The following is a 17,733-nucleotide window of genomic DNA, read 5'->3' as shown; positions in this document are numbered from 1 at the left end:
TTAGGGGGTACAGTTTTTAGGCCAATATGCCACACACTTGAAAGGCTGCGAACGCTACGTAAAAATGGCATATTATTATGGGAAATAAAATAATGAACTCACTCCTATTTCTTCTTTATGTAGACCTTCATTGTAAGTCTTTCACACTTCAGCAAAGCAAAATAACAGTGAAATATAGACTTATTTCACTGTCTTAAATTGAAATCTACGTCACCATTAATACGACAGTCAGACATGCAAATTATGATGGGCTTTTTTAATTACGTTCATTTTCAACACTCATCGTTCGTAACGAGCGTCTTGAGTTTTAGACCGAACTAGTATTTTGACATGTTTTGAACCGTTTTCGGCGGCCATTGCCAAAGACCGATGTCATGGGATAGGCTGGCGAAACGCTGCTGAGCACAGCGGCAGTGGAGGGAACTGCAGTGAAGGGTGTTGCAACTGACGTTGACAGATCAGTCACGTGACCGATGACGTTTGACAATTATCTGAATCATAACTTCCTTGTTATTGTCAAAACGTTTGGACCAAGGATTCGAGGAATGTATCAACACAGGTAACATCTTAAAATATCCCTACACAAACAGTATTTCCTGTGAACTGTCTCATTGCATTATAATTTGACACTGAGATAGCAGCACTTTTTTTCTATTGCCAGAATTCAAACCTCCAGGTGACCCAGAGTTGTTAGCTAGCAGACAATTTTGAAGTTGTTTGCATGGTAGCATATGATAGAAATTGGCTGGCATAACTAGCGAGATATCTAGATATATTAACTAACTGGCTGTGCAAATCGTTTTAAAATTCATGATTATGTCTGTGTTATGATTTTGTTTGTATTATCTAAGTGATGCTTCATCGGTAACGTTAGCTCCAATACATCTGCAGTGATTGTCAGTCATTTTCTATCAAGCTGGCTAAGTTGATATCTATCGCTACTGTTTCAGGACGGAAATTCGTCAGTGTCATCAGTAGTCATAACCACAGGATTGTATTGAACGACTGGATGTCGTAGTGAGTTTGCACTATCATTGTTTATAATGTAAGTTAACATTTCTTTCTTGTCTACTTGAATAACGTAAAGAGAACGGATACGTTAGCTGTCCTAATAGCTTGGTTCTTGGCTTCATGGCTCGATAGTCGAAGTGGTATCCAATATCTGTTAACGTTTATAATGTTATATTGTTGGATAACATGAGCGAGCAAAGCTAACCACTGAAGTTTCAGTTTCTGCTATGTTAAAAAATAAAATAATAGTCAAGCTAGCCAGCTAGTTCCCGACGTATTTAGTTTGCTATTACGTAATTTGCCGTGCAAATCCACCACCAACGCTAGATAGCTTTCTTTAGTCTGATATGATCAGAAATCAAAGCAACAGTCAGGTGTTATGGTCGAAAACTATCAATCTACTACTACTACTCAGTACTGAAAAGGCATGCAAAAACCTTGCAAATGCCAACATCAGCACAGTTGACCCCAATGAAAGGCTAGCATGCTAACTCATATCTTTAGGCGATAAAATTAGCGAGGTCTTGCTGTAAAGCGTTTTTGCGGGGTGGTGCGAGCCAAAACACATATATTTATAGTGCCTAGTCTCTGCGGCTGTAGATGTAAAGTGGTGTGTTTATCTGTTCTTCATATGTCCATATTTGATAAAAACGACAAGAGTGGCACTTAGTTAACGTAACGCCTTTCAGCTGATCTTTCTCGATAAAACGTTACTTTATTGACAAACCTGAGTAAATAAACTTCGAATAATTACTAAACCTCCAAGTAGCAGAGCCCTATCACATAATTCTCCAGTCAAAACAAAACCATGGGGCTCTTCTATTAGGGAGTTTACCACTTACTCTGAGTTAATTTATCCAGGTTTGTCACTAAACCACGTACGTGGAATACCCCCTGGTCTCTTCTACTCCCTGGTCAAAAGTACATCTCCCTGGATACGAAACAGTATGACTTGAAAAGCATGACAGTGCTGGAAGGAGATTTCATTGCTAACCTAGCCAATACAATTAGATCTCTCTATATTCAAAGGTTAATGTCGAAACAGTGCACTTTTGCTAAGTAAGTTATATTCAACAAAATTGTTTTGCTGTTCCAGTGGTTAAATTGCCAGATAAAACTGGTACACAAGGCCGAGTTACCTGACGTATTTTTGCCAATTACATTGTGCTTAAACTTATTTTATCACGTGTCACAGTCAGAAGCAACCACGAAGTAACGTGAGTCAACAGTTTCCATGTCTTGCCATATTTTTGTCGGAACAGTTTTTGTATATGTCCTTGCCTTCCTATTACTGTTGGTTCTAGTAATCTCCCATGGAGGGGGGCGAAATGTTTGGGGTTTGGGTGGTTGAACTTGTGGCTTCGTGACCTTTTTGTTGTTCAGCCCAAGCTCGTAAATGAACACATAAACGCAGCCCCTGGGTATATGCTCTGAGGACATCGTGCCGGTTGGAGTAGCCGTGGCAGATTGAAGCTGCTTAGATGGGGGATTAACGGGGAGGCTGAGTTTTATTTAACTGCACTGGGGAAGGTTCCTTATCTCGTCATGGTCACACGTCAACTTGCCCCACCCCTTCCAGGCATCCCATCCCTGTCTCACCTCACTGTCATTCTGAAAATACCACCTGACGCTTTGGACCAGAGCAAGTGACGCAGTCTGTTCTGCCCTCCATATTTGTATGAGTTCTTGCTTATTGCTGTCTAATGCCAGCATTTATTTTCTCCCTTGCAGGCTTGTCATTCTCAGCAAAGGGAGAAGGCAGGGTGACCTAGCCTGAAGCTCCCCCTTGCCTCTCTCCCCTCATTCTTCCATCCATTCTTTAGCCCTTGTTCTGGCTTTCTCTTCGTCTTACTTTTGGAGCCATGATGCTATGTTGGGGTAGTGCGTCTTCTGGACAGCTTGGTGGTGGAGAGCCGGAGAGTTCTGTCCTAGAGCCACGGACCTGTCGGGTGTTTAGCGGAAGGGCCCTGAGGGAGGTGGCCTGTGGGGGGCATCACTCGCTTTTCCTGTTGCATGATGGGAGTGTGTACACATGTGGCTCCAACTGCAGTGGACAGCTGGGCCACGAGAAGGCCGGAAGCACGCCAGGTGAGTGTCCTGCGTCACACACACACACACACACACACACACACACACACACACACACACACACACATAATTCATACTGTCATAAACACACATACACTTAGAGCTTGGCACACATGTTCTTGTTTGTACCGTCTGCAGCCTCTCAGTCTCACCCTCACCCATTAGGGGTAGTTATAATGCCTATGAAACTGTGCTTTAGTGATAAACCTGGTTTAAGTGGTTTAGTGATAAACCTAGGTTAACTCTGAGTAAGTGGTAAACCTCCTAATAGTTATAGAGGAGGCCCATGGCTTAATTTTTCAAGCAAAACAAAGCCATAGGGTTCTTATTTTAGCACTTTCTCTGAGTTTCTTTACCCAGGTGTCTAATCCCTTACAGGCTACAGGTTGTAGAGACGCATAGCCTCTTTCCCAGGAAGATACACAGCTTCACGTGCACGTATAATCCACATGGCCTCGGGCCAATCCGCTGCTCTGTTTTGATCAGGTGTGCCTGCATGTGAGTGGGCTCATCATGTGCCTGCAGTAGCAGGAGGAAGATCAGGCTGTCAGGAATCAAAACAAGAGTCATAGGCCAAAGCAAAAACAAACAGCCAAAATGAACCTGTTTCACGATGACTTTGCTGTAAGCTGCTTCCCCTGGAGCCTGTGAAGTCATGCTCCCTGTCCTTGTGAAAGTGTCTGCAACTGTTGCTATTTTTTTGTGTGTCAGGCAGGCTGCATGGTCATGCAGCTAGTGTACACCTTAAGAAAGACTACATGCGATTGAGTGAACCACTGATGTAAAGTTAAAAATGTGCATGCTTGTAGTACTGTGCTGTGGTATTCTGAATGTGGCTTCTTTGCCACATATCCTCTCACTCTCACATCTCTGTGTACCTGTTTAGGTGAATCTGGCTTTTCGAGTGTGAGAAAGCTTCACTTGGCCCAGGCTGCAGCACGCTGCACACGGCATTGCATGCCTGCCATATCACCACTAGCTGCATCAGTGGCCACACACCAATTTCCTCTGCGTTTCGTACACAGAGATGATGCATTATTTAAGCCATACCCCAGGCTGAATGCTTAAATTTAGTGCCATTTAAAACCCATCCGTAGTTCTCTTTCAGCCTGATTTGGTTTAGAAAGACATGAGGAAAGGAAAAGCATTTGCAGTAGAGGATGTGGGCAGCATTTTTTATTTTTACTTTCTATCTGTGAGCTAGTAATGAAAGTAAGAAAAGCTTGGGGAAATTCCAGATATGCCATGGTGCTGGTTTCTGATCTGTTGTCAGATCTCCCTGTTCACACACAACAATATATTGACTGACTTGGTTTGTTATTAATAATTTAATGAGTTAATATTCAAGAACAGTTGCACCTAGGACTAGTAAATGTCTTACTAGAAACACCCAGTGGGATAAAGAGTAGTTTTTTCAGTTATTTTCAGTCCATTAAAGAAATGTACGCTGGGACCCTCCGTTTTAGTTTTAGTATTTCAGGGATACAGTGCCAACTTTGCTGGGTGTACTATTGACCTACTTAACCGTTGGCCTAAATCAGAATTGCTGCTGAATATTAAAGTGTCATTCAGTCATTTCCATGAATCATCTGCACATAATGTGTTGACTTTTGCTTTTTAAATAGTGATGCTAATTAGCTAATTTTTTCCTCTAACAATAAGGGTAAGGTCTGTCTAACTGATGAACACATGGCAGTCAAAGAGCGCTAAAACTAGAGGGCTTACCACAGTAGTAGTGTTAGGCACATATAGTGTATATAAGGCGGGTGCTGCACACACTTAAATGTCTTCTGCGTAGACGCATATCTCACAACCATCCAATAACAATGAGAAAAGCTTGGGGAAATTCCAGATATGCCATGGTGCTGGTTTCTGATCTGTTGTCAGATCTCCCTGTTCACACACACAAATACATATTTAATGCTGAAAACTGTCTCCCTTTCCTTCTTGTCTTCCATCCTATCTTCCTTTTTGGTTATCTGTCTCTCTGCCCCACCCACCGACAGAGCTGGTGGGGGCACTGGATGCTCAGAAGATTGCTGGCGTGTCGTGCGGCTCTGCCCACTCGCTGGCAGTGAATGAGCAGGGCCAAGTATTTGCCTGGGGGGCCGGCGGTGAGGGCCAGCTGGGGCTGGGCATGGCAGAGGATGTCGTCAGAGTGCCTAGGTACAGTACGGTTGACAGGCTGGGTTTATCAAGGCATCATGGCAAGTGTAGGCTATGTTACCAATTTCTTACAATGAAATACTACTGTTGGAATAATGCAGCGGCAAAAGTAAAGGCAACTGTCCAGTGCCCTCTTGAAATTCAAATGCCACCCTTGCAATCCCAGTTTTCAATGTTTATGGGTGTGTTGTATGACAATGTCCCTTGTTGGAAACATCTAGTCTCAGTTAGTGTTTTTGTTAGCACTGAAACATGGAAGAGGCAGCATCTTATGCCTACTCTCTTCAGCCTGTAACTTCATCAGTTTGTTCCTGTATCACTTGATCAGTATGTTGTTGGAACAGGGCTTCGTCTTCGGTTACAGAGAGATCATACACCCTTTAAAAAAAAAAAAAAAAAAGTCCTCAGGTTTTTTTTCTTGAAAGTCCTGTTTAGAGTACATCCTCTCTAGATGTGAACTTCTTAGGGTCTACTAAAGAACGTTTGTCATATTATGAATTTTATATTGATTTTAGTTATAATTTTTGCTGAAGATTGTATTTTTCACAACTGATATTGTGTAGGTTGATCAAGAAGCTGTGTGAGCATCGGATCACACAGGTGATGTGTGGCAACCGGCACTGCATTGCACTTTCCAAAGGTAGTACCATGCACCCTCAGCCTTTAACGTCCAATATAGGGATTATACTGTTTGTGCTTATTTTTTTTTTCCTTTTTTATTTCACTGATACATGGTTGTCTCTCGAGGCAAAATAATCCTTTGATGTATTTACAGACTTAAAAAGCAACTCTGTTAATCAGGAATGCATAATTATTAACGCTCAGGTTTATCAGCTTCTGCCACACATCTCTAGTTGAGACACATGAACGCAATCCCTGTACTGACCTCTCCCCTTTAATTCTATCCTCAGACGGGCAGATATTCACGTGGGGCCAGAACTCCAACGGTCAGCTGGGTCTGGGGAAGGGGGAGTCCAGCACCCTGTCCCCCCAACCCCTCAAGTCTCTGGTGGGGATCCCCCTGTCTCAGATCAGTGCTGGAGGAGACCACAGCTTTGCCCTGTCCCTCTCAGGGGCCGTGTTTGGCTGGGGCAAAAACAGCACTGGCCAGCTGGGCCTGAATGATGAGCAAGGTAAGCATAAAGGGAGTTTCTCTTTATGGAAAATACATGATGCAGATTGACAATTTGGCAATATATACAGAATTGTACAGAAACTGCTATGAAAAGGATTGATGTGTGCTTTTTGTGAAGTAATTAAATGAGTTTTGGTGATGTACGTACTAGGCTTTTTGAGGATATGAGTGTTCCCATGAATGAGATTAAGGATAATGGATCAGTGAGCTGTTGATTTGCTAATATAATGGACCAGGCTGGCAGAAGCAGACATCTTCCCATGGGGCAGGAGGTCACCTTACGTACATCACTCTTATGACCTGTAACATGCGGCGATCTTAAACCAGCATTTTAAGACTTGGACTTAGATCAATCTTTAAAGTGAATCCGCCTTAGGTTCATCTAAGTACAAACACAATGTGAATGGGAGCAAATGCTTGTCTGAAATGGGTTACCCATTAGACATTAAAAAAACAATACAAGATAAACCCTTTAATTAGCCCTGATTATTCAGATACACAAACAGAAGTACAAATCCAGTGTTCTGGTGTGTTGGACTGAGCTCTTATTCAGTCATTGTAGTGGTTCAGCACATTCAATGCTCCTTATTGTTTGCCTCCCCAGATCGTGCAGTCCCTTGCCATATAAAGTTCCTAAGATCCCAGAAAGTAGTGTACATCAGCTGTGGAGAAGAGCATACAGCTGCATTAACAAAGGTGTGGTACATTTCTCATATCACATTGCTAGTAGAGATTTCAGAGTCATATTTTCCATGTTAGGAATTCTTGTTTTCCTTGGACAGAATGGCAGAACGTTGCAGAGATGATGGTGAGGCAGAGAAAGCCAAAATAGAAGCAACTATTTCATTGTCCTCATTTACTAATAATACAGTCATCACCTTCAGGTTTTACTCATCGCAGGACACAATCCTTTGCTGATGTCTTCTGTTTTTTATCTTTATGTCTGTCTTCTGTCTGACTGTGTGTGTGTGTGTCTGTGTCTGTGTCTGTGACTGTGTGTTGGGGCAGGACGGAGGTTTGTTCACATTTGGAAGCGGTTCCAGGGGCCAGCTGGGCCACGACTCCATCAACAACGAGCCCCTCCCCCGCAGAGTCCTTGAGCTCATGGGCACAGAGGTGTCCCAGATCGCCTGTGGCAGGTACCCCTAACCCTAACCCTCACCTCTCAGCTCCCTCCAAACCCCTAACCTTAACCTCACCACTGCACCCCCTACAAACCCCTAACCCACTCCGCTACCTCCGAACCCATAACCCCTACACTGATAGAGGAGTGTCACTACTTTCTCATACTGAGTTTCTTCTATATGTGTCTGAAGGTTTGACACATAAGGTCATAACACAGGGAAAGTGGAGGGTTCCCAGATTAGTGTAATTACACGTAACATATTGTCAAGGCATTCCACCTCAAAGTGTACCCTCATGTGCAGACGTATGCCCTAATTTTACCAGTGCAGTGTTTGGCAGTGTTGCTGCTTTCCAGTCTCACAAGTCTCAACTGAATAACTGCCATTTGCTGTGTATATTTTAATAACCTTTGGCGTATTTTCATCTAATCATAATCATCATAAATGCTCAATTTAATCCTTTGATTCATACAATCACACCATAATGAGGATTCTATAGGTCCCTGCCACGTATGTCTGCATTAAAACATTCTTGTTTATGTTTATAAGTGGTTCCTATTGGAACAATTGTAACTTGCATACAAAAATGGGGAAATCACAACCAAGTTAAGTTTAACAAAACAATATATATTCCAACCAGGAAACCAAAACACACCCTTAACAAAAGCACACCCTTAACAAAAACAGAGCTCAAAAGAAAGTACATTCAACAAGAATCCCTGAGAGAGATTTCAAAACAACATACATTTAAGTGCACTTTTTGTGCATAATGTTTGTGACAACAGGCAAAAACATAAAAAAACAATACAATAAAAATAGCGTAGTGTGTGAACATAAGTCATAAGTCCAGGCTGTTACTGTGACAAACAATAACAGAATAACAGCAACATCACAGAAGTGTGTATGCGTGTGTGCGTGTGTGTGTGTGTGTGTGTGTGTGTGTGTGTGTGTGTGTGTGTGTGTGTGTGTGTGTGTGTGTGTGTGTGTGTGTGTGTGTGTGTGTGTGTGTGTGTGTGTGTGTGTGTGTGTGTGTGTGTGTGTATATGTATGGACAGGAGTGCACAGGTGTGGTGTATGTATGTGTGCCAATAACACAAGCCTACTGGCTAAAGAGATGCCTGCTGGCATGTCACTGGGACTAAGTACCCTTTCCGATTGGAAACTAGTGGACAGACACAGATTATTATTATTATTTTTTTTCATGTGAAGGAACATTTCCCAGTGGTCCTTCAACAATTACAAGGGATCTGATTCACTGTCGGTGGCAACAGACTGGAAGAAGGCAGATAACTCTCTTGTTATTGGCTGATCAGCTGGTGTCCAGGGCTATTTAGCTCTTTCTGCACTGTGGCCTGGTCTCTCCTCCTCTTGCAACTCAATGTGAAGCAGCTCACAATCTTGCAACAGCAACAATACGCTATTGCAGTCTTTTGTGCTCCTCTCTGAGAATAAAAGCAAGCATTTAAAATGTTACAAAAATTGTAAAGAAATCTTGTGCGACGATCTCGCCAGTGTCATCTCCCAGGAAAAAGCTTGTTTTATTTGGTGTAGGTGGATTTTCAGGCAAGGAGAGTGGTGTGAATGGAGGGAGAGAGGGAGAGAGCATGAGAATAAAAACGACCAAGCAAAAAATTTGTGACAATTTGTACTGGGTGTTCACGAAATAGCCATTTACTACATCCCATGTAGAACCAACCAAGTATGTTTGAATGATCACCCACCCCTTATTTGGCATATATGTATAGTACAGGCTTTCTGTGCCAGACATCTAATTCCTATTTTGGATACTTAACTATGTTTGGGTTGATTGGAATCAGTCACTTTCACTTTCCAAAGACTCTTTTCCATAGGTTGGTATTTGCCCTCAGTAAAGTGAAGGTAGTTTGACAGCATGCCTCACTCGGTTATGTAAGGGATAACGGCCGACGAGCTGTACAGTTCTACAAAGGTAATGGACGCTGTGGGGGAAAGAACTCCACGACACGCAGTGGAGTGGAGTTGCTCCGCGCAGTCCATTATCTTTGTAGAACTGGACAGCTCGAAGGCCGTTATCCCGCTTATCTCCCGTTTACAACATCCAAATTTTTTTTATTATTATTATTATTTAGAATTTCCTTTATCTTTAGGAAACTTAATATGCATAATAACCTGATGAATTCTTAATTTGAAGCCTAGTGCTTTTTTTGAAGAAAAACGTTACGTTGGTTGTCAATGGTAACCATTCAAGAGCATTGATATGGAACGGCGATTTAACTTTTCTACTGGGACTACGTCCAAGGTGTCCGGTTATACGAACTTAATGTACACCCCATTAGCCAATCAGAAAACAGTATTTCGATCCAGAGGGAGATAAGTGCCCATATCACCACACCCTGGACCCATGCCCTTGCCAGTTCAGGTGACATTATTGTCCCGTAATGTATTTATCATTCATCCATTCAGTCATTTATTTTTTGAACATACAAATCTTCAGTAATGAAATGGATTTGGCACTGCTAAACATTTATGTATAGTTGAGGTTAGTTCTGTATAATCTAAAGTTAGAAGGATCCTGTAAAGAGCTGTTCTTTGGAGGACTGTTAGTCAGCATTCCTCTAATTAGACAGACGGGAGAAACGCTAAGGGCAACTCAGAGTATTTTCTACATGAAGCATTTCAAGGCAGGCACTTTATTTAGAAATTATGTGAGTATGTGGCTCCTGTCTTTCTTCGTGCTTGTTCTAGGGTCTTGTCTGAGTGTTTTTTGGTTTCAGACGTGTATACTGGTGGTTTGACTGCATACCTCTGCTCATGTGTCTAGGCACCACACCCTGGCATTTGTGCCCTCGTCCAGCCTGGTGTACGCCTTTGGCTGCAACGCTGATGGCCAGCTGGGCATTGGTGCCACGACTGACATTATGAGCCCGTTTCCTCTCCGCAGCGTCCCTCCCTCCTGCATAGCCAGGATACAGTCCTCAGGTGAGAAGGGGAGGAGCAGACTGAGTTAGTGCAGCTGTGCCTGGTCATATACACGAGCTGAACAATTACATTCAAACCACCAAACAGCTTCAACTTTTAACCACACGCACACACACACACACACACACACACACACACACACACACACACACACACACACACACACACACACACACACACACACACACACACTCAGGTGTACATACTTGCTCATCTCAGTTTTGCCCTCTAGTGGTCAAATGTGTCAGGTGTCAGGAGTGTATTTAAAGATTTCAACAATTGTTATCCCATGGTTGCCAGTTGTCTTTAATAATTTGTGTGATTTAAAAAAAAAAAAAAATACTTTTTTTTTTTGTTCTGTTCTGATCAGAGATTTTTTTCAGGTGCTATTAAGCAGCATTGGAGACTGTTGCCAAAGCAGCTGACACAACCTTTTATACTGTCTTCAGCTCTAATGATGTTTTTGTGTGTTTTTTGGTGACAAACATATAGTGGCTTGGCAGTTGGAGTCCATTTATGGGTAATTTGGGTAATTTATTTCAAACAAATTACAATATTAGTGTACTGTAGACAGTTAACACACAGTACAATAATGCCATTTGTTTGAAATAAATTAACAAAATTAGCCAATTGTGTTTTTGGTTTTAGTATGTTTACTAAGATTAACTTCTTTCTTCGTAAGGGGATACACAGGCATCCAGGACAGACAGATTGAGGGACAGCGCCAGGGAAGCTCTCTGCTGCTGCTGGAGCAGCTCAGTGCAGGGTAAACAGGAGCCTTAGGAGGGCACTCTGGCAGCGCTAGCATATAGCTACCAAAGCTAAAGTAGGTAATGAAGGGCGCGAACTCTGAACTCTGTGAGACCTTTCACCAAAGCAGTCATGGTAAGGTCTTGAATGACGAGGATGCACATGTAAAGTATTCCATGTGTGTGAGCTGTGTGAAAATAGTGTCCACCGTCTTCACATGGCATTGCATCAGCGTACCGGTCCTTGTGTGTTCTCCATGAATCGCTGCTGGTCCTGTAGGCTTTCATGTAGTGACACCTCTGTGCGCCTTTGACTACTTGTGGCCTCATCCTTTCTTACTCTTCCACTCTTTTTCTCTCCGTCCTCTGTAGATCCGGAGCATTTCGTCATTAGGAAAATCTACTGCGGGGGAGACCATAACTTCCTGTTGTATGGCAACGATGAAGTGAGTAATCACTCTGAATTCTAGACTCTGCCTCACGAACTACCACTCTGACTCAAGCTGATGTTTGGTGCCTTGGAGCCCTGCCTAAATCTAGGTGTCATAAACTTGAGGAGATGGAATTTTTTATTTTTTTTTGCTTCTTGGGTTTGGTTGTGGAGAGACAGACACATGATCCACAAGGGGGTGCTGTTATGTAAGCATTGTAGACCTTGTTTGTAATCATGACTTATTTATTTATCCATTCCAATACATATTTATTTATTAACTTCACTGAGTAAAACAGTGTGAAACTAAATATGACAAACTAATAATAGGAAACACCTCAAAATCTTCCTATCCAAGAGGTAGACAATGGAAGGGCCATGAAATGATAGGGGGCTTGTGTATGTTTGTTTCTCCTCGCTCTTGTTTTCCGTCTGTGTGTTCACTCGAGAGACAGTCAGCCCAAACAGATGTCCTGTTGTGGCTGTCTGAGTAGTGTCATGTTTTTGTCAAACATGGAGATCTCATTACCACCGCTTCTGCTGTGTTTACAGGACTCTGCAGTTCCAGAAGACTTCCGCATGATCAACGCTTCCACGAGCATCTCGCTTATTAATTATGAGAGCCTGAACATGCTGAGACTGAAGCTGTCTGACAGCACAGACTCCACCATAACCAAGTAAGAGTGTGTTAGATTAATTGTCTGCAAAGTGCTTTTAAGTTAAGTTTTATCGTCAGTGAATTATGAACTGTCACCTAATCAGCTATCAAACAGCCGTACATCTCCACAGATAAATAAAGTGTGCTCCATCTTTTTCTTTTTTTCCATAGCGATGCCATTCTACTGCTCTCATCCACTGCATGTTGGAACGCCAGCTTTCTGGACCAAAGGTTAGCTCTGTCCACTCTTCTGCCTGTTGGGACATGGTTCAGGGTGAAAGGGTGGACTCACTGGAGTGTGGTGTGGGTGGTTATGTTAACTCCTCGCATCTGCTATCTTGAAGAGATGGTGCCACCAGAGGATGACATGATTTTATGTTTTTCAGCCAGGTCAGGTTCTGTGGTCAGTCATTAGACCTACGTCTTTAAAGTAAAAACAAAAACAACAAGCTCTACGCTCTACGTCATGAGTTCAGGTCATGGGAATGATTTATGAGCCTTCATCGGCATAATGTCTTCCTAAGAACACTCTGTCGTCCCTTAATCTCTCAAAACAAAGCAGTTTAAAAAAAAAATAATAATAATAATTAAAAAAGACATGTGTCTTAGCTGACTTTCCTAAAGTGGAAATGGAATTGTTATGGAATTACGGAATTGTTTTTGTAAGTTAATACAGAAACAATAAAAAATTAAAAGACCTTTCTCCTTTCACTTCTCTTACTTCCTTTAATGGTTGACATGGCTGTCATGTGCCATCCTTTGTGCTTGCTCGTTTGGCACTCCGACGACACAAGAGCACGTTTACCCAGAAAGCATTGCAGTGAGCTTAGCCCTTGGCCTTGTTAGATGTGATGTCATGGAATCACTGCTTGTGCCAACAGAAGCAATGGCAGCAGGTATCGCCTGGCATTAGAGTGAAATCTCACATATCCATTGTCAGGGGTCTCTGCTGTCAGTCAGCTGTTGACATTCGACACAACTTTGCAATTAATGGCCTTTATAAACATGCAGGGGGCTGCATAAATATGCAGGGCGTTTTTCCCTTGCTTGTCCACTGTGCTTTGGTGTCCGGTGTCTTCGGTACTGTTTCCACGGTGAGGCGATTCGGATGAGGGAATGAGCTTAAATGCCTGCCGATTCTGTTTGCTCCCTGTGCTGTGATCTTTATGCTCATCCTGAGAAGGGTGCGAGAGAGGGAGGGAGAGAGGGTAAAACAGAGATGAAAAGGTGCAGGGATTGCCAACCTCCACCCTCTCAAATGTTGCCACGTGCCAGGATTTACCAGCCTGTGCCTCATACCCAAAATATACCCTCCTCTCAACACCCTAGTCAGGACAGCCCAACACATGCTCTCACTTATCGTGTGCTTAGTTTGACTTTAGTAGGCCAGGGTTAAGGCTTTTACGTACAAATATAGTAATTTAGTTCACCATGTACAGTATTGCAGAATGTTTTAAGGACATGCCATAATACCCTGTTACTAGGCCATCATAGAGTAACATTTCAAGTAATTATTTGAAAAAAGTACAAGTGGTTTTGAGTTGAAAATCTGTCTTGGATTTGTATAAACAGGTAGGTAACAGTAAGAGGCCCAGACACTTTTTAAACAGTATGATGTTTGTTAATGAGGCTAGTTCATTTGGGATTCTGTAAATTATCCTTAATTTCTAAGAATAATTCTCACTTTTCTTCACCTCTTTGTTTTCAACAGTGATGATGGCCACTTCAAAACCAACCCCAAATTCCCAGGCATCGACCTCAACTCTGTGCGACTACTTTTTGACATGCTCATGAAGCCAGACTTCTCTAGACTGTTGGAGCAGGTACAATGACCACCTCGACACCTCATTGCAGACTTTCTTTAAAAAAAATCAGATTTGTATTCATCTCTTCGCTGAAAGATGAATTTAAAACAAGTACCTGCTAGCTAGCTGAACATTCACACCACTCCCTGGATTGTTACAACCTGGATCTCAAAAGTGCAGAACCCAGTGAAGGCAAAGCTGTGCAAGTCATGACAAAGGCACATGTATAAGGAGTGCAGGTATTAGAATGATACTGCAGAGGAGAAAATACAACAATGAAATTGTAATCAGCAAAATATTTGACATAAAAAGATAGGTCAGCTGAGCATGGTGCAATAGTTTGTATGTGTGATAGTAATAGTATAGTATGTGCAATATGGTCATAGTTTAACCTAAGTAGCGCTAGTCAGTGGCAACAAGGCAATGTGTAATGTTCAGGCATAGTGCCATTGTGTCTGTGTGAGTAGATGGGTAGTACAGTGTAGTATATGTGTGCATTGCTCAGTGGTCAGACTCAGGCCAGGGGATGTTGGGAGGGAGCAGGATGTTTAGCAGCATGATTGCCAGAAGGAAGAAGCTGTTTTGCTGTCTGGTGGTGAAGGGCCGGATGCTGCTGTATCTCCAGTCAGATATTAGAGCATTTGAGCTGGGTGGGTGGAGGTTCTTTGTAGGCTATGCAAAGCAGATGTTCTCAAGTATAACAGGAGAGAGCCCAAAGAGGTTCTTCAAGTATAACAGGAGAGAGCCCAAAGAGGTTCTTCAAGTATAACAGGAGAGAGCCCAAAGAGGTTCTTCAAGTATAACAGGAGAGAGCCCAAAGAGGTTCTTCAAGTATAACAGGAGAGAGCCCAAAGAGGTTCTTCAAGTATAGCAGGAGAGAGCCCAAAGAGGTTCTTCAAGTATAACAGGAGAGAGCCCAAAGAGGTTCTTCAAGTATAACAGGAAAGAGCCCAAAGAGGTTCTTCAAGTATAACAGGAGAGAGCCCAAAGAGGTTCTCCCTGTCGTCTGCACAGGCCTGTGCACCACTTTCTTGCAGTTTCACCCACCAGACAGTAATGAAGCTAGTCAGGATGCTCCGTAACAACCAGGCGTGGCCGCCTGCAGTGTGCACACCAAGCTTTTGTCTGTCTCCCACAGCAGAACCACAGTGAATGCAGTCACTGCAAGTCTGTCCTGAAGTCAATAATCAGCTTCTTTGTCTCTTCCACACACAGAGACAGATTGTTGTTCTGACGCCATTCCGTAAACCTCTCTGCCTCCTCTCTGTATCATCATCATTGTTAATGTTGAGGCCCGCCACTGTTGTGCCATCTGGGAACCAGATGACGGCATCACCACTTGTTTTGCTTTCCTCCCTCTATTTCTCCTCCTCTACTCCATCCTATTAAATCTGCTCTGACCTGGTGTGTGTGTTTGACTGCTGCGGTGCTGTGGTGCTGTGGTGCGGAGATTAGATGGTGCACACTACTAGCTAATACTAATGTGTGTAGAATTTTCTTCCCCACAGTTCAACATGATTCATGATTCTGTTGGATGTACAGACAGGGTGTATTTATTTTTCTATTTATTGTTTTTTTTTATTGTTGGGATTTGTGGCTGCAGAGCTGGCTGGAACCCATTTTGTGCAATAATGATGTTGTTGAACTTTACACTGTGTTATTATATGATTTTCGTAATGCCTTGTGGGAAGTTAGAATGTGGTAATCTTGCTGTCCTTGGTTGTAGCCAGAGCAGTCTCGGAGGTATCCTGCATTATTTTTTTCATGCAACTCCATGTTGTCATAATATCTTCAAGTAAATATAATGAATCAATTGAGCAAACCACAAGTGTTTGTCCTTGCAGGAAACTTAACTAATATAATTCTTGTTGACACTTCTGAATGTTCTGAAAAGTGATTACTTCCAAGCCATTTGTTAGATGTGGAGTCAAATAAGCTGTGTCAAGAATTATTTACTATAATACTATAAAATGCAGTCTTTGCGTTGCAGCCAACATGCTGTTAGAGCCCTGCCCAGCTCTGGTAGGCCTCCAGCCCTAGGTCACCTGACTGTCATACTCACACGCCTTTGAACACCTTCTGTATCAGTCTCGTTAAATAATGGTTGCTAATAAAACTGTGCTGGAGGGCAGATCACCAAGAGCAGGGTTGAGCACCCTAACGCTATAAAGCATGATTTTTACACTGCTGGTGTGTTTACACATCATCCACGTTTGTGTCCTCTCCAGGCCACCAAGAGCTTTGAGAGCCTGCTGATCCCTCAGCTGCCCGTCTCTCCTCCAGATGTAGAGGCCATGCGCATCTACCTGATCCTGTCCGAGTGCCCCGCTCTGCAGGACTCAAAAAACTACATCTCCCTTACCATCCCTCTCGCCATGGCCATCCTTAGGCTCGACGCCAACCCCAGTAAAGTGCTAGGTAAACTTCCTTTAGATCCCTTCAGCAGTCGCTACAGTTCTTGACTGTTTATGTGTATTATATGTGAATGTATAGGCTGAACAGGCAGCCATTTTGACTCTCGGTGGTGACATTCTGGCTCTTGACCAAGGTGATGTTGTGGCCCTAGAGAGTTGTAGTCCGCAGGGAATTCCAATGTTAATTGTCTCAGGTGCTAAGAGATACTGTTCCATTTCCTCCTATTCTAGATAACTGGTGGTCGTTGGTGGACTGTGAGGTGTTCTCCAGGCTAGTGGAAATGTACAAGAGCATAGTGGTGTTCCTGCTGACAGGAGGGAAAGCCCTACTCATCCCTGCATTTCTTGAGAGTTACATTAGCGCTACGCTAAGACTCCTGGAAAAACTCCACAAGGTAATTCAGAGGCAAGAGCCTCAGTAAAGTTGGTGTTTCAGTTTTAAATGAATGAGAATCATTACTTGTATCTTGAAAGTCGCCACCATATTGACATTGAAAACCGTGATCATGATGTGCAATGAGTGGGTCTGTTTATTGAGACAGACTGCTGGGGTGTTGATTATATATATTTGCTCAGCCTGCTACATCCTCATCTAGATGCTCTCTCCTTCTGTGGCAGGTAAACCTGAAAGCTCAGCATGTGGAGTATAATTGTTTCTACATCCCTGACATCACCAGCCTGGTGGACATCCAGGAAGACTACCTCAAGTGGTTTTTGAGCAAAGCTGAGATTGTAAGAACTACTTTTGTCTCTTCACTCTTTATTTGGGTTCCTGAACTCACCCCTATTCACTCTCTTTGCCTTCTCTCTCTCTTTCTCTGTCTCTCTCTCACACTCACTCTTTCTTTCTCTCTAACACATTGTCTTGCTTTTCCTCTGACACACTTAGATCGTGTCATGTATTTTAAGGGAATTTTAAGTTAATGTTGTTGCAGTGTTTTTTAAAGCTCTAGTCACAGTTGTGAAATGTAAACTCCCTTTGGGCTCAGATACACATACGCGTCTTTTTTCAGGCAGAAACGCTTCAGTAACGCCTTGGCAAAGTGCGGCGGCCAAAACAGAATCGGTGCGCTTCCCTGCCTTGCGCTGGAAAGTTGAGAATAGTTCAACTTTTAAGCGCACCTAAAAAACGCTTCAAAGACGCAACGCGTGGTGGAGAAGGGGCGCACGCTTTAAACGCGCCGTACCATAGGAA

General features: G+C 42.9%; 1 protein-coding gene across 3 annotated transcripts in view; it reads left to right on the top strand.

Annotated features, from left to right (window-relative positions):
- The first annotated feature begins 477 nt into the window (after positions 1–477).
- herc3 (HECT and RLD domain containing E3 ubiquitin protein ligase 3) overlaps positions 478–17,733 on the top strand; it is a 32,342-nt gene continuing 15,086 nt past the window's right edge. The window contains exons 1-16 of one of the 3 annotated variants that reach the window (XM_080837892.1): positions 478–559; positions 2,743–3,099; positions 5,106–5,265; positions 5,829–5,905; positions 6,177–6,398; positions 7,005–7,096; positions 7,409–7,539; positions 10,325–10,482; positions 11,165–11,248; positions 11,604–11,677; positions 12,214–12,338; positions 12,491–12,550; positions 14,031–14,142; positions 16,353–16,542; positions 16,770–16,933; positions 17,157–17,270. In XM_080837892.1, the coding sequence (XP_080694018.1) occupies positions 2,874–3,099; positions 5,106–5,265; positions 5,829–5,905; positions 6,177–6,398; positions 7,005–7,096; positions 7,409–7,539; positions 10,325–10,482; positions 11,165–11,248; positions 11,604–11,677; positions 12,214–12,338; positions 12,491–12,550; positions 14,031–14,142; positions 16,353–16,542; positions 16,770–16,933; positions 17,157–17,270 (1,989 nt within the window). In that variant the 5' untranslated portion in view covers positions 478–559; positions 2,743–2,873. Of the gene's footprint in view, positions 560–947; positions 1,046–2,742; positions 3,100–5,105; positions 5,266–5,828; positions 5,906–6,176; positions 6,399–7,004; positions 7,097–7,408; positions 7,540–10,324; positions 10,483–11,164; positions 11,249–11,603; positions 11,678–12,213; positions 12,339–12,490; positions 12,551–14,030; positions 14,143–16,352; positions 16,543–16,769; positions 16,934–17,156; positions 17,271–17,733 lie in introns of those variants that run through there. The other 2 variants (XM_080837893.1, XM_080837894.1) reach the window with 2 other exon arrangements.

The sequence above is a fragment of the Sprattus sprattus genome, assembly GCF_963457725.1.
Source record: "Sprattus sprattus genome assembly, chromosome: 4".
NCBI classification, from domain to species: domain Eukaryota; kingdom Metazoa; phylum Chordata; class Actinopteri; order Clupeiformes; family Clupeidae; genus Sprattus; species Sprattus sprattus.
The sequence above is the reverse complement of the archived record's forward strand: the minus strand, read 5'-3'. Positions and strand labels throughout refer to the sequence as shown.